This window comes from Dipodomys merriami, unplaced genomic scaffold (assembly GCF_024711535.1).
Source record: "Dipodomys merriami isolate MVZ:Mamm:240054 unplaced genomic scaffold, mDipMer1.0.p SCAF_2, whole genome shotgun sequence".
NCBI classification, from domain to species: Eukaryota; Metazoa; Chordata; class Mammalia; order Rodentia; family Heteromyidae; genus Dipodomys; species Dipodomys merriami.
This window is the reverse complement of record NW_027203381.1, coordinates 17,462,635-17,483,703: the sequence shown is the minus strand read 5'-3', so window position 1 is coordinate 17,483,703 and position 21,069 is coordinate 17,462,635. Positions and strand designations below refer to the sequence as shown.

The 21,069-nt window shown below is 38.2% G+C and overlaps 1 protein-coding gene across 2 annotated transcripts in view; it reads left to right on the top strand.

Annotated features, from left to right (window-relative positions):
- Positions 1 to 13,399, top strand: part of Me2 (malic enzyme 2) — a 63,048-nt gene extending 49,649 nt beyond the window's left edge. For both annotated transcript variants that reach the window (XM_070029133.1, XM_070029132.1), the window contains exons 14-16: positions 2,641 to 2,711; positions 3,331 to 3,429; positions 7,046 to 13,399. In XM_070029133.1, coding sequence (XP_069885234.1) covers positions 2,641 to 2,711; positions 3,331 to 3,429; positions 7,046 to 7,213 — 338 coding nt within the window. In that variant the 3' untranslated portion in view covers positions 7,214 to 13,399. The remainder of the gene's footprint in view (positions 1 to 2,640; positions 2,712 to 3,330; positions 3,430 to 7,045) is intronic.
- The last annotated feature ends 7,670 nt before the right edge of the window (positions 13,400 to 21,069 follow it).

Sequence of the window (21,069 nt, the reverse complement as noted above, 5' to 3'; positions counted from 1 at the left end):
TCTTGTATTTCTCTTTACTTTTAACCCTGATATCCTAAATTAAATCTATTCTAAATTTTTCAAAAAAGAAATCTGCAAATACAACCCCTGTTAAAAATAAAAGACTAATAAGTCATTTGAAGAGACATGACAACATAAGCCAAACCCAGTAGAAACCACAATAAAAACAACTATGTTGAAACTTTACATGTAAGTGCTATAAAACAACTATCTTTATTGTGTTCATGTCAATAAAAGCCAAACTTGAAAACTTCAGTCAAAAGTCAAAAATGGCCAGCTGTGGTGGCACATGCTTGTTATCAATAAGGAAGATGAGTTCCAGACCACCCTGGGTTAAGAAAAAAAGTCACAGTGTAGAACTGAAAAAGAATACTAATATAGATCAAGAATTGAGTGACTGAGGTTTATAGCAGATTGGATCAAAGAGAATCAAGTGGAGGAGAGTATGTCAGAAAAAAAACGAAGGCAGAATGAAGCAGATAAAAAGGGAAGTACAGAAAAACAGATAAGAATACATCTTTAATTGTATTTTTTAATTAAAATCGTAGAAGAAAGTGACAGAGTCAAAAATAATGCATACCTCCTAGCTGAGAGTATGTCAGAACTGATAAATGATCATAGCTATCCAAGAAACTTACAGAAACCTCTGCAAGCAATCAACACTTCTGACTCTCATTCTGAGGCTTAGAAAAATCATAGCATGAGCTCCCAGAGCAGAAGCATTTCCTCCAAAGGGGCAGCTGTGAGATGGACATTCTCCCCTACAGCAGTAAGCTGGGATGGTTGTTGTGGCGTGCTTACAGGAAATACATGCCAGCCCAGAATTCATTGCTCAGTGACAGCATTTCTCAAAAATTAAGGCAAATTGAAGACATATTCAGAAAAATAAAAAACAGAATTCACCACCTCCAGACTTGTATGAAAGGCAAAGAAATCATGTTACTTAGGCAGAAAGAATATCATCCCAGATAGAAGCTCTGAGATATAAGAAGTCATGAACACAGGAACTTGAGAATGTGTGGCAAATCAGAACCCATGTGGTTTACAGAGAACAGAACAGTGATGAGGTAGGTTTTTTAAAAACGTAGAGATTAAATGCACAACAAAGCTTTTTCCATTATGTAGAATTAAACTATTATGAGAGGGTGTGTGAACTAGCAGGAAAACACATGAAAAACTAAATGAATGGTGTTAGGTACTGATGGCTCATGCCTATAATCTCAGCTACTCAAGAGGAAATTAGATTGGAAAGACCCACCACTGAGTATCAAATATAGTTGAAATGCACCTCAAGGAACAGTACTATGAAATCCTGGAACATCAGATACAAAAGTCAAGCTCCTACATACTTGTAGATGTAAAAACAAAGCACAGTTGTCCGTAGATGTAAAAACAAAGCACAGTTGTCCGATGAGGCTTTAGGCTCAGATGAACATTGGATTTGTCACTAGCACTGGACGCTAGGTACCACCTCAAAGTCCTGCAGGAAATTTTCAAACCAGAATTCCAAACCCAGAATATGGACTAAGTAGAAAGATGTAAATAGACATACCAGAAAGGCAAGGTTTCAAATAATACATCTCCCACAAGCAGATTTTTAGACCAACACCAAAGAGCCTGCCCTGCCAGAGAGTAACAAAACACTGAGAGGAAGAAGGGGAATTAGGAAATGATTCTGAAAGAAACAATTCCCATGCTGCTAAAAGAGTTTCCAAAATGACAGTCCCCAGTTGGAATGGAGGATCACCTGACCAAATTGGAGCTCTAACAGAAGAGGGAACACCAGCTAGCCAAGATAGAAGATGGTTTAGAAAACTGAAGAATGAAATAAAATGCTAAGCACAAAAAAAGTCAAAGTAAATGGAGTAAGAGGGCAATAATTAACGTCAGGGGAAACAAGTTTTGAAAAAGAAGGCAATAATCATGATACAATGTTAACACATGGCTCAGCTGTGAATCACATATGAGATCATAATATAAACATTGAGCATAGACTGAACCAATTGTATTGGGAAGAAAGAGAAGGCTGGAAATAGGAAAGAAAACTAAATATCACAAAAAAGAGTGATGATCTCTAGCCCCCACCTCCAACCCCCCCCAATATAACCAAATTAAGGGTGAGAAATATTAAAATAATAAGCTAAAAGAATTTAAAGTAGTCGCCTCTATTGAACAAGTAATGGAGGAAACTTGTGGGGGGGGTTCATACACATACACACAAACTAAAGTTATTTCTTTAGTGGATAAGAATTGTAAGTTAATACAGATAATTTAATGTGAATTTAACTCAGATTATGTTTTCTTCTGAGATTGTGATTTGATGAATAGGCATTTATTTGCTGTAATAGTAGTTTAGCACCATTTGTAATTTTTTTTTCTTCTAAGATCTCTTTTTTAAAGAAATATTTGTATTGTTATTATGAAGGTGATGTGCAGAGGGGTTACTGTTTCATAATTCAGGTAATGAGTACATTTCTTTTTTAGATAGTATCACCCCTTCCTTAGCTTTCTCCCAGTTTTTTCCTCCCTTCCTACCTACAAGTTACATAGTTCATTTTTACCCTAGTGTCCAAGGAGTACCACTGCTACCTTTCTGCATTTGTAAAGTAGCTTTACCTAATTTCTTAAAATGTGTTCTAGGTGTGGCTTTAGCTGTTATTCTCTGTGAAACCCGACATATCAGTGACAGTGTTTTCTTAGAAGCTGCAAAGGTAAATGTTTAAAATATTGTTTATTTTGTAAAGGATGAATTACAAAGATGAATGGATCTTCAAAGCAGAGAGAATTTGCTTTATTAATGGAAAGGAAGTTAACTGTCCATTACTTTGTCTACTTTTACAGATGTTTATAAACTATGAATCCTTTTGTATTCACAGCATTTAGACTGTATCTGTATTTTATAGACATCCATATCTGCCTGTGTGGGTGCATACATGTGCACATATACATGTATATGAAGGTAGCGTTGTGATTACACAAGTAAACTAGAATTCTTTCTCTGTATTTAATGGGCAATACTGAAGTTTGGAGTACTGACCTCAGACTTCACAATAGGAATTCTGAAACATTCCAGTTAATACTAATACTAATGTCTGTTTTCTTATTGGCTGTTGGTATTATGCCAGGCTCTGTGGGTACCAAGCAGAATGTATCAGTAAGCCTTTAAATTTCTTTATTGTTTAGTGGTGAATAATTCTAATTACTGTAGTGGTCCAGTATATTCCTGTAAGAAACAAGCATTTCATTATCTCTTTTTTTCTAATTTTTAAAAATTTTCCATTTTACTACATGCTTCTGTTAAACACTAGTAAAATTCTGTCTTCTCTTCAGGCACTGACAAGTCAATTAACAGATGAAGAGTTAGCCCAGGGGAGACTTTACCCACCACTTGGTAATATTCAGGAAGTTTCTGTTAACATTGCTATTAAAGTAAGTGACTTATATGTCTTCACATACATGTTAATAGCATCTTCTTTCACAAATAATACAAGTCACTAGAAATCAATTTGAAACATTTCAAAGTGTGCAGAGAATGGCTAGCTTCACTCTTTTCTTGTTTGTAATCAAATGTGTGTCACATGCAGTCACTTGTGCCTAGTTTTGCAATGCATTTAAGCACTAACTGAACTTTTCCATTTAATAATAAACTTTTCTATGTCATTCAGTAATTATTTTCATATCTGGCCATTAGTGCTTCATTTATATTATGGTTTATTGTAATTATTTCTCTGGGGTTTTTTTTTGTTGTTGTTTTGTTTGTTGGTGGGTCATGGGGCTTGAACTCAGGGCCTGGGCACTATCCCTGAGCTCTTTTGCTCAAGGCTAGCACTCTACCACAGCTCCACTTCAGTTTTTGAGTAGTTAATTGGAGATAAGAATCTCACAGAGACTTTTGTGCTTGGGCTGGCTTCAAACCACAGTCCTTAGACCTCAGTCTCCTGAGGAGCTGGGATTACAGGCATGAGCCACCAGCACATGGCCACTTCTCTGTTTTTTAACGTTGATCACAATGCTGGAGATCAGACCTAGGGACTGCATGCTAAGCAGGTGCTCTATCACTTAGCTACATCCCCATGCCTGTAACGGTTTTTCTTTAAGTTAAATTCTAGTTACAGGATATGGTGCAGGCTCTCAGTTCAGTTCTAGTACCCCACCAACCCCTACCCCCAAAAAAGAAATACTAATTATAAGAACAAAAGGTATGCTTTGATGTTATCAAATATTTCCACAGGGAAAAATAGTATTAATTTATAATATACTTTTAGATATCAGTATATCTTTAATTAACCTTTCTTTTGCCTGTCACTTCATAATCATAAACATCAAACCGGGTGCCAGTCAGTAGCTTACGAATTTTAATCTAAGCCACTCAGGAAACTTAGATCTGAAGATAAGTTCAAAGGCAGCCTGGGCAGAAAAGTCCATGAGACTGTTCTCTCCAGCAAAAAAAAAAAAAAAAAAGTTTTCTGTCCTGTTAGGCTAACTTCTTTTTTGTCATATGACTTCAAAAGAAAAGTCATTTGTTGAGGCTTCTTTTGTTTGTTTCTGTTGATGTTTGAGACTCTGCTCTAAATGTATGGAATGTAAGAAGCCAAAAGAAAACCCAAAGAATTTCCTACCATGTAGTTCTCATCCCATAGTCCTCTGCTAGTCTGCCTTCTCTCCTCCTTTTAGAGTGGTCTTGTGATTGTTGCCAAGAAATATACTACCCTGAGATTTTAGTTTTATAGTAGACCCTTGGTATTTGTATGTACATAGTACACTGAGTACATTCAGGAAAATACACCAGTGTTCAGGATGTATAAAGTTCAGTATTGTGATGAGAAAGCTTAATTTGTTTTTCCCATAACACTGTCTGACTTGTGTTAAAGACATGCCACCTTTCAACAAATCTAAATATTTTGCTTTATTAAATTGAGCATCTTTATGGCTTGGGAAGATCACTATATATTTTTTAATTTTTTTAAATTTTCATTTATTCTTGCTAGTCCTGGAGCTTGAACTCTGGGCCTGGGCACTCTCCCTGGACTCTGTTTTTTTGTTTATTTGTTTGTTTGTTGTTTGGTTAGTCATGGCACTTGAACTCAGCCTGAACACTGTCCCCAAGCTTTTTCACTCAAGGCTAGTGCTCTACTACCTTGAGGCACAGCACCAGTAAGGGTTTTCTGGTGATTAATTGGAGATAAGAATCTCTTGTATTTTCATGCCTAGGCTGGCTTCAAATCGTGATCCTCAGATCTCAGCCTCCTGAGCAGCTTTGTGGTAATCCTAGCTACGTAATCCTAGCTACATAGGAGGCAGAGACCCGGAGGATAGCAGTTAGAGAGCAACCAGTACAAGACTTCCTTGAGACCCTCCATCTCAACCAATAAGAGCTGGGTATGGTGGTATGTGCCTGCCATCTCAACTCTTGAGAAGCATATTAGAGGGATTGTAGTCCAGGACCCACCTACATTAAAAAATGTGAAGCCAGGCACCAGTGGCCAATACCTATAATCCTAGCTACTCAGGAGACTGAGATCTGAGGATCACAGTTCAAAGCCAGACCAGGCAGGAAAGTCTGTGAGACTTATTTCCAATTAAGCACCAGAAAACTGGAAATGGCCCTGTGGCTTAAGTGGTAGAATGCTAGCCTTGAGCTGAAGAGTTCAGTGACAGTATCCAGGCCCAGAGTTCAAGCCCCATGACTGACCCCTCCTCCCAAAAAAGTGAGTTTATTCAAAATAAATAATACAATACCTATAATCCTAGCTACTCAGGAGACTGAGATCTGAGGATCACAGTTCAAAGCCAGACCAGGCAGGAAAGTCTGTGAGACTTATTTCCAATTAAGCACCAGAAAACTGGAAATGGCCCTGTGGCTTAAGTGGTAGAATGCTAGCCTTGAGCTGAAGAGTTCAGTGACAGTATCCAGGCCCAGAGTTCAAGCCCCATGACTGACCCCTCCTCCCAAAAAAGTGAGTTTATTCAAAATAAATAATACAAAAAGATTGGGGGTGTGGCTAAAGTGCCTGCTTAGCAAGCTGGAGTGTAGAGTATAGAGTTCAAACTCTATACAGCCAGAAGAAGAAAAAGAAGAGGAGGAAGAGGAACTTTAAGAGTAGTAACAAGCTGGGCACCAGTGGCTCACACCTGTAATCCTAGCCACTCAAGAGGCTTAGATATGAGGATCACAGTTCAAAGCCAGCCTGACCAAGAAGGTCTGTGAGACTCTTATCTCCAGTAAACCACCCAAAAAACCAGCAGTGACTGCTGTAGCTCAAGTGATAGAGCGCTTACCTTGAGCTGAATTGTTCAGGCCCCGAGTTCAAGCCCCATAACCAACCAAAAAAAAGAAAGAAAAGAAAAGAGTAGTAACAATTAGAAGCAAAGGAGAAAATTAAAACTGGTTTTTCTTTTTGAGAACTTAACTATATGAAACTACTACCTGGGAAGAAGCTTTCTATACTCCTCATTTGATGTAAGACTAAGACACTCATGACTTTGTTGAAGAGATCAGAAATCCACTCAAGCCACCTTGCCTTGAGCCTCCAATCTTTGATTCATAATATGTTCTCTGATTCTAAATCTGAATCCTAGAATGAAAACATCTGGTTCAATGCAGGTTAGGTTTTCTCCCTATCAGGTGGTTCTGACTAGGTAGTGGAGTCCCCTATACACAGAAGTCCCCCAAGACTACCTTTGCAGTAGGGCTGTGGAGAAGGGCAGGCTGGGCATATCACCCAAGCATCTGCTGGACTGACCTACAGTACAACTGAAATCCATGAAATAAATGTATCAAAGAAATGCTAATAGTTCTTCTCTGGGTCAGGGTAAGTGAGTAAAGCACATTAAATGTATGAGACGGCAGTTGATTTTTGTTTTATCTTTTAAGCTCAAAAGTTTTCAAATGTTTTAAAATAAGTCAAAATAGTATTTTTTTGTCTTGAGAGATAAAAATACCATTGTTCAAAGTTCATTTGCATGTGTTCTAATGGTACATACTTTTCTGATAGGATCACACACAGGACCTTCACAGTAATCTTCCTTTTTTTTTTTTTAACAGGTTACAGAATACCTGTATGCTAATAAAATGGCTTTCCGATACCCAGAACCTGAAGACAAGGCCAAATATATCAGAGAAAGAATATGGCGAAGTGAATACGATTCCCTGCTGCCAGATGTGTATGCCTGGCCAGAAGCTGCATCCCGCCCTCCCCTGATAACAGAATAGAAGCGCTCAACCAATACTGTCCATGCTTCAGGGAACTCTGCCTTTTTTTGTTAAGGCAAAGATAATGTTCTCATATTTATGATGTCATGTTTTATTTTTCCTCATATGAAGTTCTTGACTTTTTTCCCCCCACAAATCTACATGTGTGTTGGAGGTAGATGTGTTGATGGCAAGGAATTACCCTACAGTCAAATAATCGGAATGCTTTGGTTTCAGTGTTTGCCCCTACAAGAGATGTTAAAAATGTATTTGTGGCTGTCTTCACTTGTACTCTTCTTCTTCATGCTTGCCAAGGTATTTGTTCTTTGCAGTAATTATCTTTCACCCACTTATTTTGGGGGCACTAAAATAGAAACTTCCATGGGCATGAGAATTTTGAAAAGCCAGTAAAGAAAATTTGTCACTATCTAAATACACACACACACACACACACACACACACGTGTATATGTGTGTGTGTGTGTGTGTATTTTATCTTCAGGCACTGAAATTCCTTTCTAGTAGACAGATCTGGGAAAAAAAAAATACAAATAAAAAAATCCTTGCTTATTTTCTAGAACTGAATCAAGGCTTAACCAACATTATGAGAGGGAAATAGGAACTTAGGAACTACTACTGTTGCCTTGAAAGAACAATGTATAAATATCACTTTTATTTAATAATACCATAAATTTAATAGTTTTACATATACTATCTTATTGCCCAACTAGAAATTTAGTTCTGTTTATGATCAAAACACATAGTTTCATTCTTTGAACTTCCTTCCAGTTGATGGAGTATGTGATACTTCATGCATATATTATGTCTAACATCATGTGACTTTTTGAAAATAAATGATAGTCTTGTTTCACATGTGAATGAGTTGTATTTAACTAAAGAGACTATACCCTTATTGCAACAGTGATGATCTTTGTTACTTGAAATAATGTTGGGGTTCATTTGGGGCCATCCTTCATTATTACTAAAAGTTACAGCACTTTCTGTGTCTACTACTTTTCAGAGCTAATTTGCATAAGGTAGGTTTTCAGACAAGGAAATGCCACTCTTAATCTAAAGGAGGATTCAAAAGTATCCAAACAATTGATAGTTTGGCCTACTGTGATAGTGTTTGCTTACTGTGTATGCTTGGAGTGGACAAAGTTTCTAAATGCTCATTGTAGACTAGTAACAACAATAAAATATGGTTACCTATCAGCATACATATTTGATACTTCTCCATGGAAAAAATCTCCTTTTTGTTGTCTTCCCTTATGCCTATAGTGATTGATTCTCAATTTTGAACATAATTTTTTTAAGCAAAGAATGCTTGAAATGACTGCCATTTGGAATATGGGAATACATAGTGGGTTAGATCATCTAACAAATGAGTAAGTCAAATATCTGTTTCATAAAATAATGAACTTAAAATTTGATTAAATAAAAGTCCCCCCCCACACACACACATGGGTTTTTTTGTTGTTTGGTTTAGTTTGGTTTGGTTGTAGGGTTTGAACTCATGGGCTGGGCACTGTCCCTCAGCTCTTCAGCTCAAGGCTAGTGCTCTACCACTTGAGCCACAGTGCCACTTCCAAGTTTCTGGTGGTTAACTGGAGATAAGAATCTCATGGACTTTTCCTGTCTGGGCTGGCTTTGAACCATGATCCTCAGATCTCAGCTTCCTGAGTAGCTAGGATTACAGGCATGAGCTACCAGCATCCAGCTTATTTTTTCATGTTTTTGTCAGAACAAAATCACCTCTGAAAATAGTCTGTGTGAAATCTTGACTTTAGTTAAACATGACAAGCATATGGTTAGAAACCTGTTTTTGTTTTTGTTTTTACTTAGCTTATTGAAGTCAGGGACATATACTGAAAGTAATTTTACTAAGATGCTTGTTTATGAACTATGTATGAGTAATCATGAATGTCATTAAATGTTTAAGTGAAAAAATAGGCTAACTGTAACCAGCTTACGTAAGACATGAATCTTATATTTCCTTAGCTTTTTAAAAAAGTTACCTATTTTTATTATGTTCTTTCCTGAACATTATGTAACAAGTATAAATAATTGGATGTAAGTTGAATTTAAAGTTTTTAATTAAGAGTACAGACAGGAGCTGTTAACTTGAGAAGGTAGAAAGAGACCACCATGATTTCCAATTGGGCTGCTGTTGAAAACTTTGACCTAGCAGAAGCTCTCTTTTGGATGGAAAAGAATTCTGTCAATCAGGAGTCATTTGATTTTTAGTGAGAGGAAGTGAGCACACTTGTTTTTCTCATCTGTCTGGGTTGTGAAACAAAGTGGACCACCAATGAGGTTAAGGTTATAGGCAATAGACATTAAGGAAAAATATACTTGAGATTTTGGTTAGGATAGATTTTAAATTTTTTTCCTTTTTTGGGGGGGGTTAGGGTCTCACTCTGTAACTCAGGATAACTTCAAAGGAGTGAGCCTCCTGCCACAGACTCCTTAGTGCTGGAACTACCCAGATAGGACCACCACATCAGGCTTAAGGATATTTTCTTAAGGATATTTACACTTTCCCCAGCTATTTTGCTGGTGAATTGGAGATAAGAGTCAGACTTTTCTAAACTAACTAGCTTTAAACCATGATCTTCATATCTCAGCTTCTTGAGTATCTAGGATTATAGGTATGAATTATTAGCACCCTGCCTCAAAGGATGGTTTCTTAACCAGGAGGCTGTTTAGAATCACTGTGAACCTTCTTTTCAGGAGAGATGACTGCTCTTCTAACAGTCCCAGCCTTGGCATGTGTGTTTTCAGCTGAATCCCCTCGGATTCTGCACACATGTTCTTTGTCCTCACAGTCACTGTCTTAGAGTGGGCCTTTAAAGTTAGATCATCTGGACACCTAACCCATGTTGTTCATATACAGAGGGTCAGGGCTAGGATGAGACTGGCTTGACACTCTGCATTTCCTTCCTTCCTCCCTCCCTTTCCTTCTTTCCTTCCTTCTTCCCTTCTTCCTTTCCTTCCTCTCTTTTTTGCTTTCTTTTCAACAAACTCCCAGCTGATGCCTTTGGGGCAAGTACAGAGAACAAGTTGAAAGGCATTCTGCATGTGGTATGCACTTTTTTTTGGGGGGGTGGGGGGTCTAGTCGTGGGGCCTGAACTCTGGGCCTGGGCGCTGTCCCTCAGCTCTTCAGCTCAAGGCTAGCACTCTACCACTTGAACCACAGCGCCACTTCAGCTTTTTTCTTTTTGCTTATGTGGTACTGAGGAATCGAACCAAGAGCCTCATGCATGCAAGGCAAGCGTTATACCACTGAGCCACCTTCCCAGCCCCTGGTATGTACTTTTTAACTGTAATGCTTAAATACATGTTTCCATTTCTATGGAAAAGGCCTGAAATTAGGTCTCTCATCTAGTTTCATTACATTGAGTTTTTTCAGGCTAGTTATAAGAAAAATTAATATGCTACCTTCGTGTAAATACATAAAAACTGTAGTACTACTTAATTCCATATTTTAGATTTGTAGCGTGCTTAAGTGAGCTTAGCAGTTTTCATTTGCAAAAGAATGTGTGTGTGTGTGTGTGTGTGTGTAATTTTAATTTTGTTATTTTCTAATGATAAGACTAAGCTTATCCTTGATCTTTTCCCTAAATTATCATCCTCTAGATTTGAAATAGTTCTTTACATTTTTGCAGAAGAATTGCTAAATGAATTGAGACTCAAATATGATTGTTAAGGAATGTGAAACATTAGTTACTCCTCCCAGAACTGAGAAAGCCCAAAGGAGCTACTGATGGAATAGCAAAAGCTTTACCTTGGAAAAATACCTCATCCAAATGGCCATGTACCTTATTTATCAAGCTATTTGATAACCCTTATGGATAACTGTCACACTCCAATAGCTCCAAAATTGGCTCTTTAGGGCATTTGTAATGCTTGAGAACATTCATATAAATCTCAAAGCTCTTTACTAGAATTTTGCTTACACTGATTCCATATTTCCATCCAAAACAAGGCTACCTGTATCCTATTGCAGACATTGCTGACTGTAGAACATGGCACAAAGTCATTGTCAGCTGATGATTTGCTCTTAATGCATGTAAATGTTAAAACGAAGCACTCTACCGACAAGCTAAAGTGACAATGTTTTAAATATTCAAGATAATTCTGCTACAGAAATCTTCCTTCTCATTTGAGGTTACCATAAGACATTTTAATGTTAGCCCAGAAAAAAGAAATCCCAACAATGCCCTTTTCAAATTTAAGTAAATTCATGGGGCTGGGAAGGTGGCTCAGTGGTAGAGTGCTTGCCTTGCATGCATGAGGCCCTGAGTTCAATTCCTCAGCACCACATAAGCAGAAAAAGCTGGAAGTGGCACTGTGGCTCAAGTGGTAGAGTGCTCACATTGAGCTGAAGAGCTGAGGGACATTGCCCAGGCCCAAAGTTCAGGCCCCACAACAACAACAAAATTTTTTTAAGTAAATTCAGGAGAATCTAAAAAAGAGAACATGACTTATTGCATGATTGTCTAATCGCTGAATACTTAGATTTTAAAACATTGTTTTCCTTTCTTAGATTTTGGACAGTTGTGTCCAAAGTATGGCAATATTCATAGTTCCATTGTATAGAATGTCTTCACTAGTCAAATCACTTTAGTATCTCTGAATAAACAGGATTTGCCAAGAAATAAATTTCACATAGCTATGTAATCTTGTGTTCAAGTAATAGTTGAGGTTGCTACTTGGAAAGGATATATTAAATATCATCTAAGTTTGTAGACTAAGGGAAATACTCTGCAGTTTTGAAAGTATTTCTTCTGTGTGTGTGCGCGCGTGCACCTGTGTCTGGGTGCCTGCGCATGTATGTGTGCACACCTGTCTTATTGTTTGCTTTGCTTTGGAGTTTCTGTTTTTGGTTGGTTTGTGGATTTTTTTTCCCTTAGGAAAGGGGCACAAGACAGTGTCTTACATAGTAGCTCACCCTAAACTCAAATTCACAATCTTCCTGCCACAGCTTCCTGAGTGCTGGGATTAGGTTTTCTTTATGTTCTAGAAAAATCATTTTCCTTTCCCTCATGTTAAGTGTGTGTTCTACTAAACCATTGTTCCCCTATAGTCATTGAATTATCACCAATACATTTGGCATATAGAGTTGACAAGTGATAACAAACTAGATTGTGTGGGTATTGCCTGCTCTGTACCAGGTATTGTAAGTATCTGGAGTATCTAATTATGATAACCTCTTTTTCTTAGCCATTACCCTGTTTCATAGACAAGGACAGAGAGGTTAATGACTTACCTAACTCACACGCCTGTCAGTGAGGAAGAGCCTCTGAGGCAGTTTTATATGGAACTTCAAGCATGGATTCAATTGAACATTTGAAAACATGTTTTCCACCAGTTCTTAGAATATTCTTTAGTCCTGTTCAATGCACTTTGTCAGCTCATTTGATTTTTATTGTGTTTCATTGATAAATACATTATTTGTTCATCTCCAACATTATTTAATGTATCCATTAAGAATTGGGTTTAAACTTGATAAATTACACCAAAGATTCACAACAGCCATCTTTTAATGCAAGTAATATGTCTGGAACCAATAACTTACCATTTTTGTTCAAATCAATTTCAATAACGCCTCTATATCATGCTATTTTCACTGTGGTTCCTTGTGTGTTAATGTCCATCTGTATTTTAAGGTCTATTCTAAATGATATTGTGTGTATGCATATTCATCTCCTTTTAAGAAGGTAAAAATAATTAGAAAGTAATGATAGAAAATACATTCCTAGAGTCTTATATTTTAGCTAAATAATTGAGGAAAAATTCCTGCTCGGTGTTTTATGTACACTTTAGCTAATGAGCTTTAAAACTAATAGAAGTTAAAACAGTATTTTTACAACTAATAGTTTTGTGTTCTCTGTATAATATCCCAACATGAGTTCCTCACTTCAGGGAGGCCCCGCATTGCAGCTCCTTGCTTACTCTCCCTTGTGTTCTGAGTACAGTGGTGGAAGGACCAGTCTTGTCATTGCCCGTGCGAATAGGTTCAGGAACTAGCATTCACCTTGTGTAGAGTGTATTGTACTAGACTGCCTTCTTACAGATGGTTCCCAGAATCAAGAACCAGCCTACAAACATGTGACGTCTTTTTTCACTTTTTGTGATATATCACTTGTAATGAGATGTGTGTTCTTATATTTTCTTAGTAAAATTTTCCTATGTATAAAAAAATGCTTGGTGACCTTATTTTTAAGAGGTACTCTGTATAAGGACACTTAAAACTTGATATTCCCTTAAACCTTAAAACACACATACACACACACACACTCCAGAATGCTTGACCTCTTGTGAATGCATTGTTGGGAGGGAGGGGTGCGCATGTGTGCATGCCAGTCCAGGAGCTCAAACTCACAGCCTGCTCTTGAGCTTTTGTGCTCATGGCTAGCTCTCTACAACTTGTGCCACAGCACCACTTATGGTTTTGGTGGTCAATTGGAGGTAAGAGTCCAATGGACTTTCCTGCTCCATCTGGCTTATAACCACAATCCTCAGATCTCAACCTCCTGAATAGCTAAGGTTACAGGTGTGAGCTACTGCACCTGGAGTATTGTTAGATTTTAGCCTTGTGTTCTTTTTTTCCCTTTATTTCCTTGTGTTCAACTTCCTGGTCTAGTTCTCTCCTTTAATTAAAATAGTAAAGGAATTCTTTCCCCTTTTCTCTCTTCTTGCTTCACTATCATACCAAAACTCTAAACTTAAAGATCAGGAAATACTTGATTTTTTTTCATGCGGGATGTGATATAATAATATAGAGTGCTTACCCATGTTGGTCACTGTTGTAGACATTTAACAAGTTATTTTACTCATTTAAACCTCAAAACACTTTGAAAAGTTATTAGGGTGGTATTAATGGCAAAGCCAATATTTAAACCTTTCTTGCTATACTTGGACAACACCTTGATCCTGTTTAAACTACTCTGCATAACTCTGAACCTAGAGCCTGTGCAGCAGAGTATGGCTGCAGAACCACAGGCTGGCTGTCTCAGCAATCACTTGACTTTAAGAAGCCCTGCTGTTTGGCATTCCTCCTCCGCTGAATCTCATATGTCTCTTGTCAAATTTCTGACATCCTTCTGCATCCTCACATTTAGCAGCTGCCTCATTTCCAATTTCACAGAGAAAGGAAATCAGAAGAGAATATCCCGGGGCTCTTCCCCCACATCCTGCCAGGTGCCTTGACAAGAAGGTGAAAAGCCTCGGAGCTTGGGCTCAGCCCAGCCTTGGCGTGCTGTTGAATGTACAGCATTTCACAGAACCACATCACACAAGGCCACACTCTGACCAGAACAGATCCAGATAGAAACAGTTTGAACACAGCTAAAATGTAGCCGTTGTCACACAAGTGAGCAAAACACCAGTTTGTTATAACCTGTAGTTCTAGCCTCACTGTTGGCTGCATTTTCTATCGTTTACTGAGATGACCAGGCATAGGTTAAGGCAGATACAAAGGGGTAACAGGAAGTGCCTTCATTCATTTTCATTGTTGCGACAGAATACCACACAGTAGATAATTTATAAACAATCCAAGTCTAGTCTTAGTCTTGCCGTGGAATCATGCAACCTGCCACATCAGCCATCCCATGGGAGAGGGCAGAGGGCAAGAGAGAAGGAAAGAGGACCTCACTCATCCTTTTACCAGGGACCCACTAATCTCAATGCTTGAGATACTAATATATTCAGGACCCCACTGTAAACACTGCTGCATTAGGGATTAAGTCTGCAACACATGAGGACTCATTCCCACCATGACCTTCAGCATTCAAATTCTGAATGTATGGTGTTAGAGAGTCTGGGATGTGCTGTCTTTCACTATAGGAGTCAGAGCAGATAGAAGGAAGAGCCTCCTCACAACCTCATGGCAGCCAATAATGATGGCAAGTATTGAATGGTAGCCATGATCCTAAAGAGACTCCAGGATAATGCCTTAGCTATGGTTTCTATAGTCTCCATTAGTCCATGTTTTGTTTTTATTTAATGTTCAAAATAGGTATAGTTATCATGAAATATTTTTATGTTTATTTTGCTCAATTAAGTTTAAATTTTATTATAATGGTGATGTATAGAAAGGTTACAGTTCTATAATTCAGTTAATGAGTACCTTTCTTTTTGAAGTATTGCCTCTGCCCTCATTTTCTCCCATTTTTTCCCCACCCTATCTCCCTCCCCACTAACCCAAGTTATAAAATGCATTTCCAACAGAGTGTCTATCACTGCTGAATTGGTTCACCCTTTGTCCCACCATTTCTGTGATTCCCCTTCCCCTCCCCAAATCAGATAAATTTATATGTAAGACAAAGGGTACAGAAATTAAAAAGTGGCAAAAAATAAACTAAAGGACAGGAAAGAAAAAGGAAATGCTGCAAACAGTACAATTATTAAAAAAAAAAAAAAAAAACACCAAATTTCCATTTCTTGGAGTTCATTTCAATAAGTTTTTTCCCCCCTGGTCCTGGGACTTGAACTCAGGGCCTGGGTGCTGTCCTTGAGCTTCTTTGTGCTCAAGGCTAGCACTCTACCATTTGATCCACAGTGCCACTTTTGGCTTTTTCTAAGCAGTTTTAAAGATAAGAGTCTCATGGACTTTCCTGCCCAGGCTGGCTTCAAACCATGATCATCAGATCTCAGCCTCCTGAGTAGATAGGATTATAGGCACCCAGAAATAAGCACCATTTTACATGTTCATATGCATATAGCTATTGAGCCATTGTGATCCTCTCCTAAAAATATCCTCCTTTGTTCTCACTGTGAAAATGCTTAGAGTGCTGTTTCATTAATCATGTCCAAGTGTAGGTGTCTTTTTCTATCTATTGGATTAAGTTGTAGATTTATAGACATATTATAGTATTACAAACAAGGTAAAACATGCAGGCCATGTTTCTTTGGGTCTAGTTTATTTTGTTTAATATTTTTTTCCAAGTCTTTCCATCTCCTTATGAAGGAGATAAAGCCACTCTTTCTGATGGAAGCAAAGAATTCCATTCATACACTGAGGGGCAACTAGGTAGATTCCATATCTTATCTATGGTAAATAATGTTGTAATGAACATGGTTGTGCTGGTGGCTTTAGTACAGGCTGGTTTTGTGTTCATTTGGGATTACTGGGTCATAGGGAAGCTCTATGTTTAGTCTTTTGAGGAATCTCCATACTGCTTTCCAGAGTGCTTAAACAAGTTTACATTCCCACCAACAGTGTAGTAGCATTCCCTTTTGGCCACATCCCACGATCATCTGTTATTATTAGTGTAAGCATTATGCCCACCTTTGGTCCTCAGCTCTACCCAGACCTGAGCTCCTCCCTGCCCTGGAGTTCTCACCAAACAGCTGGCCCCTCCCTCTCTCCACCCAGACCCACCTGAACTCCCATCTACCTCACTTCCTACCCCCCCAGACCCTGCTGCTACCTATATAGTGGAGGCTGTCATGCGCGCTCTCTCTGGGGCAAATATGGCTCCTCTAATAAACCTTGTAATAATCTTTCTCCTGTGCCCACCTGCCTCCGCATGGTCCCCTGGCATGGATGTGACGGATCCTTTCAATTAGTTTTCTTAATAATGGCCATTCTAACTGGGGTGAGGTGGAATCTCAATGTTGTTTTGATTTGCATTTCTTTTATGGACAGAGATGTTGAGCATTTCTTCATCTGTCTATTGGCCATTTTTATTTCTTCTTCAGAGAAGTCTCTCTTTAGGTCTTTAACCCACTTAACAATGGAATGGAATAATCCGGTTATTGTTTCTTTGAGGATTTGTTATCAGGGGAGGTTAATTTTTTAGCTCTAGTGTAGATATGAGGCCCTTGTCTGATGTATAGCTAGTAAAGATCTCCTGTTCTGTGGACTTTCTTTTTATATTGCTAGCTATGTCCTTTGCCATGCAGAAACTCATCGGTTTGATGCAATCCCATTTATCTAGTCTTTCTTTGATTGTTATGGTTCTGGATCTTAGGAAGTTTTGACCTGTGCCAAGGAGCCCTAGTTTTTCTTCTTTCCATTCCTATAATACTTTCAGGGCATTTGGTCTTACATTGAGGTCTTTGATCCATTTGGAATTGATTCTGGTACAAGGTGATATATAAGGATCTAGCTTAAGTTTTCTACACGTATAGCCAATTCTGCCAACATCATTTGTTGAAGCTCTCTTCCATCCTGTGTTTCTGGCTCCTTTATCAAAGATTAGGTTAGTCCATGTTTTCTAGAAGTTCTGTGTGTTATCTAACCTTCTTTCAATCTGTTTAGTCAAGATTAATTTCTATCCAATAATCAAAAATTCTGACTGATGTCTAATGAAGGTGCCAGCTATTCATTTATATAAATACACATATTAACATAGTAGTCCATTCAACTAAATTTTATGCAAAATGAAGACGAGTTATATCTTAGTTTTTATTATCTTAGAATCTCTCACCCAGTGTGTGACTCTTTTCAGATATAGGAAGTGCTTGATTTCTTATAATTAAATGATCAACAATTTCCAAATATAATTTGAAAGAGGAAAATAAAGTTATGAAATTTGCCATGTTCGCACTTCATTGGCATTGACAATTTTCCCATATAGTCTTAGGCATTGTCCATCCTCCTTAATTCCAAGTCAGCTACTCCTGTAAAGGAGGTAATAGGTGACATCCAAAAATAGCTTCCACCCGGAAACAGAAAAACCACTGGAGATGATTTCAAATCACTGCATCAAAAACAAATTGCTCAAGATTTGCTGTTATCAATTTTTTTGTGTGTGCTAAGGACTGACTATACCTGCCTTGTACCTGCTGAACATATGTATGTTCCACCACTCAAACCTTATTTTGAGCAAAAAATCCAAGAATAGTGCCTAGACCTTGAGTTCAAGCCCCAGGACTGGCATAAAACAACAACAACAACAGAAAACTAGACAGCTAGAAGGAGGAAGACCTTTGTACTCTGGTAGTAGGTTGTGTCAGCCCAGGAAAGCTGTGCACTGCTTGAAACTTCTTTCAAAAAAAGCACTTGTTGTTCTTACTGCTGCTAGGGATGCACCTTTACAGCTAGCTGCCTTTTGTTTTGATGTGGGTTTGAATTACCATCTGGGACCACTTCCTTTTAGCGGAAAGAACTTCCTTTTATATTTCTTGTAAAGCAGGTTTGTTAACTAAGTCTTGCTTTTTCTCTTTAGCTGAAAAGGCTTCATTTTTTGCCTTCATATTTGAAAGGTAGTTTTGTTAGCTATAGGCTATGGAGAGTTTTTGTTTGTTTCCTTTGAACATATCCACTGCTTTCTAGTTTACACTGTTTCTTTGAGACGTTATCTGTTTATTTCACTGTTTCACTAGTACGTGGTAAATGATTTTCCATTTAATACTTTCAAGGTTTTTCCCCTTGCCCTTGGATTTCAGCATTTTGCTGTGGTCTGTCTGTGGATTTTCCTGTGTTTATCCTGTTGGGAATGGGTTGAGCTTCTACATGTGGAAATGATTACTTTTCAATAATCTGGGTGCTTTAAAGCCATAACTCATATTCTTTCTCCCTGTCTCTCTGTCATTGTCTATCTGTCTCTGTCTCTCTCTGTCTATCTCTGTCTCTGTCTCTCTCTCTGTGTCTCTGTCTCTGTGTCTCTGTGTCTCTGTGTCTGTGTCTGTGTCTGTCTCTGTGTCTCTGTCTGTCTCTGTCTCTCTGTCTCTCTGTCTCTCTGTCTCTGTCTCTGTCTCTGTCTCTGTCTCTCTGTCTCTCTCTCTTTCTCTTCTCTATCTTTTTGAGACCAGGTATCACTATTTACTTGAGGCTGGCTTCAAACTTAACATCCTCCTGCATCACCTGTTGGAGTGCTGAGATTAGGGACATCATCACCTAAATTCTTAGGCATTCCTTTAGCTTTCCCATTTGTTTTTTTTTTGTTTGTTTGTTTGTTTTTGTCTTTGAACTCTTTTTTTAATTTAATTTTATTTTATTTGTGAACATACTGTACAGAGGAGTTACAATTACATGGGCAGGATAATGTGTACATTTCTTACCAAGCATTGCAGCCTCCTCCTTTGTTTACCCTTCACATCCCTTCCCAGCCTCCCCCCTCCCCCCATCCCAATCCCTCTCCTTCCCCTCCCCCCCCCCCACCGACGTTGTAAAGCTCGTTTTGGACATGACAACTTGTACTTCTCATTGTTGCAACAGGTCCACCTGTATCCTTAAACAACTGGTTTTTCCCCATCTCCTCCACAAGTTATACTGACATCAAATATAGTGAAAGCAGGGGTTATACTGTGGGGGAGGGACATACAAAGCAACAAAGAGATAATCTTATAAATGCGTTAGAAACACATGCATGAAAGAAAAAAAAACATTAAAATACACATCTAAGGGTTCATTTTCCTGACATCACATTATCTGATCTTTTCCGCTTGACTCATACATATACTAGATATTACAAATAAGGGAAACTATGGGACCTACATTTCTTTGGGCCTGGCTTACTTCACTTAATATAATTTTTTCCAAGTTTTTCCATTTCCTAACAAATGGGGCAATGTCATTCTTTCTGATGGAGGCATAGAATTCCATTGTGTATATATACCACATTTTCTTGATCCATTCATCTACTGAGGGGCTTCTGGGTTGGTTCCATATCTTAGCTATGGTAAATAATGCTGCAATAAACATAGTTGTGCTGGTAGCTTTAGTGTGGTCTTGTTTGTAAACATTTGGGTAAATGCCCAAAAGTGGGATTGCTGGGTCATAGGGGAGTTCTATGTGAAGTATTTTGAGGAACCTCCATACTGCTTTCCAAAGTGGTTGAACAAGTTTACATTCCCACCAACAATGAAGTAAGGTTCCTTTCTGTCCACATCCCCTCCAGCATCTGTTGTTGTTAGAGTTCTTGATTTTTGCCGTTCTAACTGGAGTGAGGTGATATCTCAATGTTGTTTTGATTTGCATTTCTTTTATGGCTAGGGATGTTGAACATTTCTTCATGTGTCTATTGGCCATCCTTCTTTCTTCTTCAGAGAAGTTTCTCTTTAAGTCTTTCGCCCACTTATTTATTGGGCAGTTGTTTCTTTGAGGATTTGTTGTTGGGGGGTTTAATTTTTTGAGTTCCAAGTATATTTTAGATATGAGACCCTTGTCTGTTGTATGGCTAGTAAAGATCTTCTCCCAATCCGTGGGCTTTCTATTGATCTTGCTAGCTATGTCATTTGCCCTGCAGAAGCTCTGCAACTTTATGCAATCCCATTTGTCCAACCTTTCTTTGATTTGTTGTGTTTCCGGGTCTCTATTCAGAAAATTTCGGCCTGAGCCAAAGAGACTTAGGGTTTCTCCTATTCCATCCTGTAATGTTTTCAGAGTTTCTGCTTTGAGTTCACGATCTTTGATCCATTTGGAGTTGATTCTGGTGCAGGGTGATATATAAGGATCTAGCTTAAGTTTTCTACATGTAGTTAACCAATTTTGCCAGCACTATTTACTGAAGAGGTTGTCTTTCTTCCATTCTATTGTTTTAGCTCCCTTATCGAAGATTAGATGGCTATAGGTCTGTAGGCTCATTTCTGGGTTTTCAATTCTATTCCATTGGTCCTGAGGTCTGTTCTTATGCCAATACCAAGCTGTTTTGATTACTATGGCTTTATAGTAGAGTTTGAAGTTTGGTATTGATATTCCTCCAGCAGTGTTCTTTCCATTGAGGAGCATTTTTGCTATTCGGGGTCTTTTATTGTTCCATATGAATTTTTGGATTGCCTCTTCTATTTCCTTGAAGAATAGCTTTCCCATTTGTTAATTGTTGTTTCTGAATACATCCTTTCCCAGATTAAGTGTGCAAATTTCTCAGCACCAAAAATAATACTACTGCTGGGCACTGGTGGCTCATGCCTGTCATCCTAAT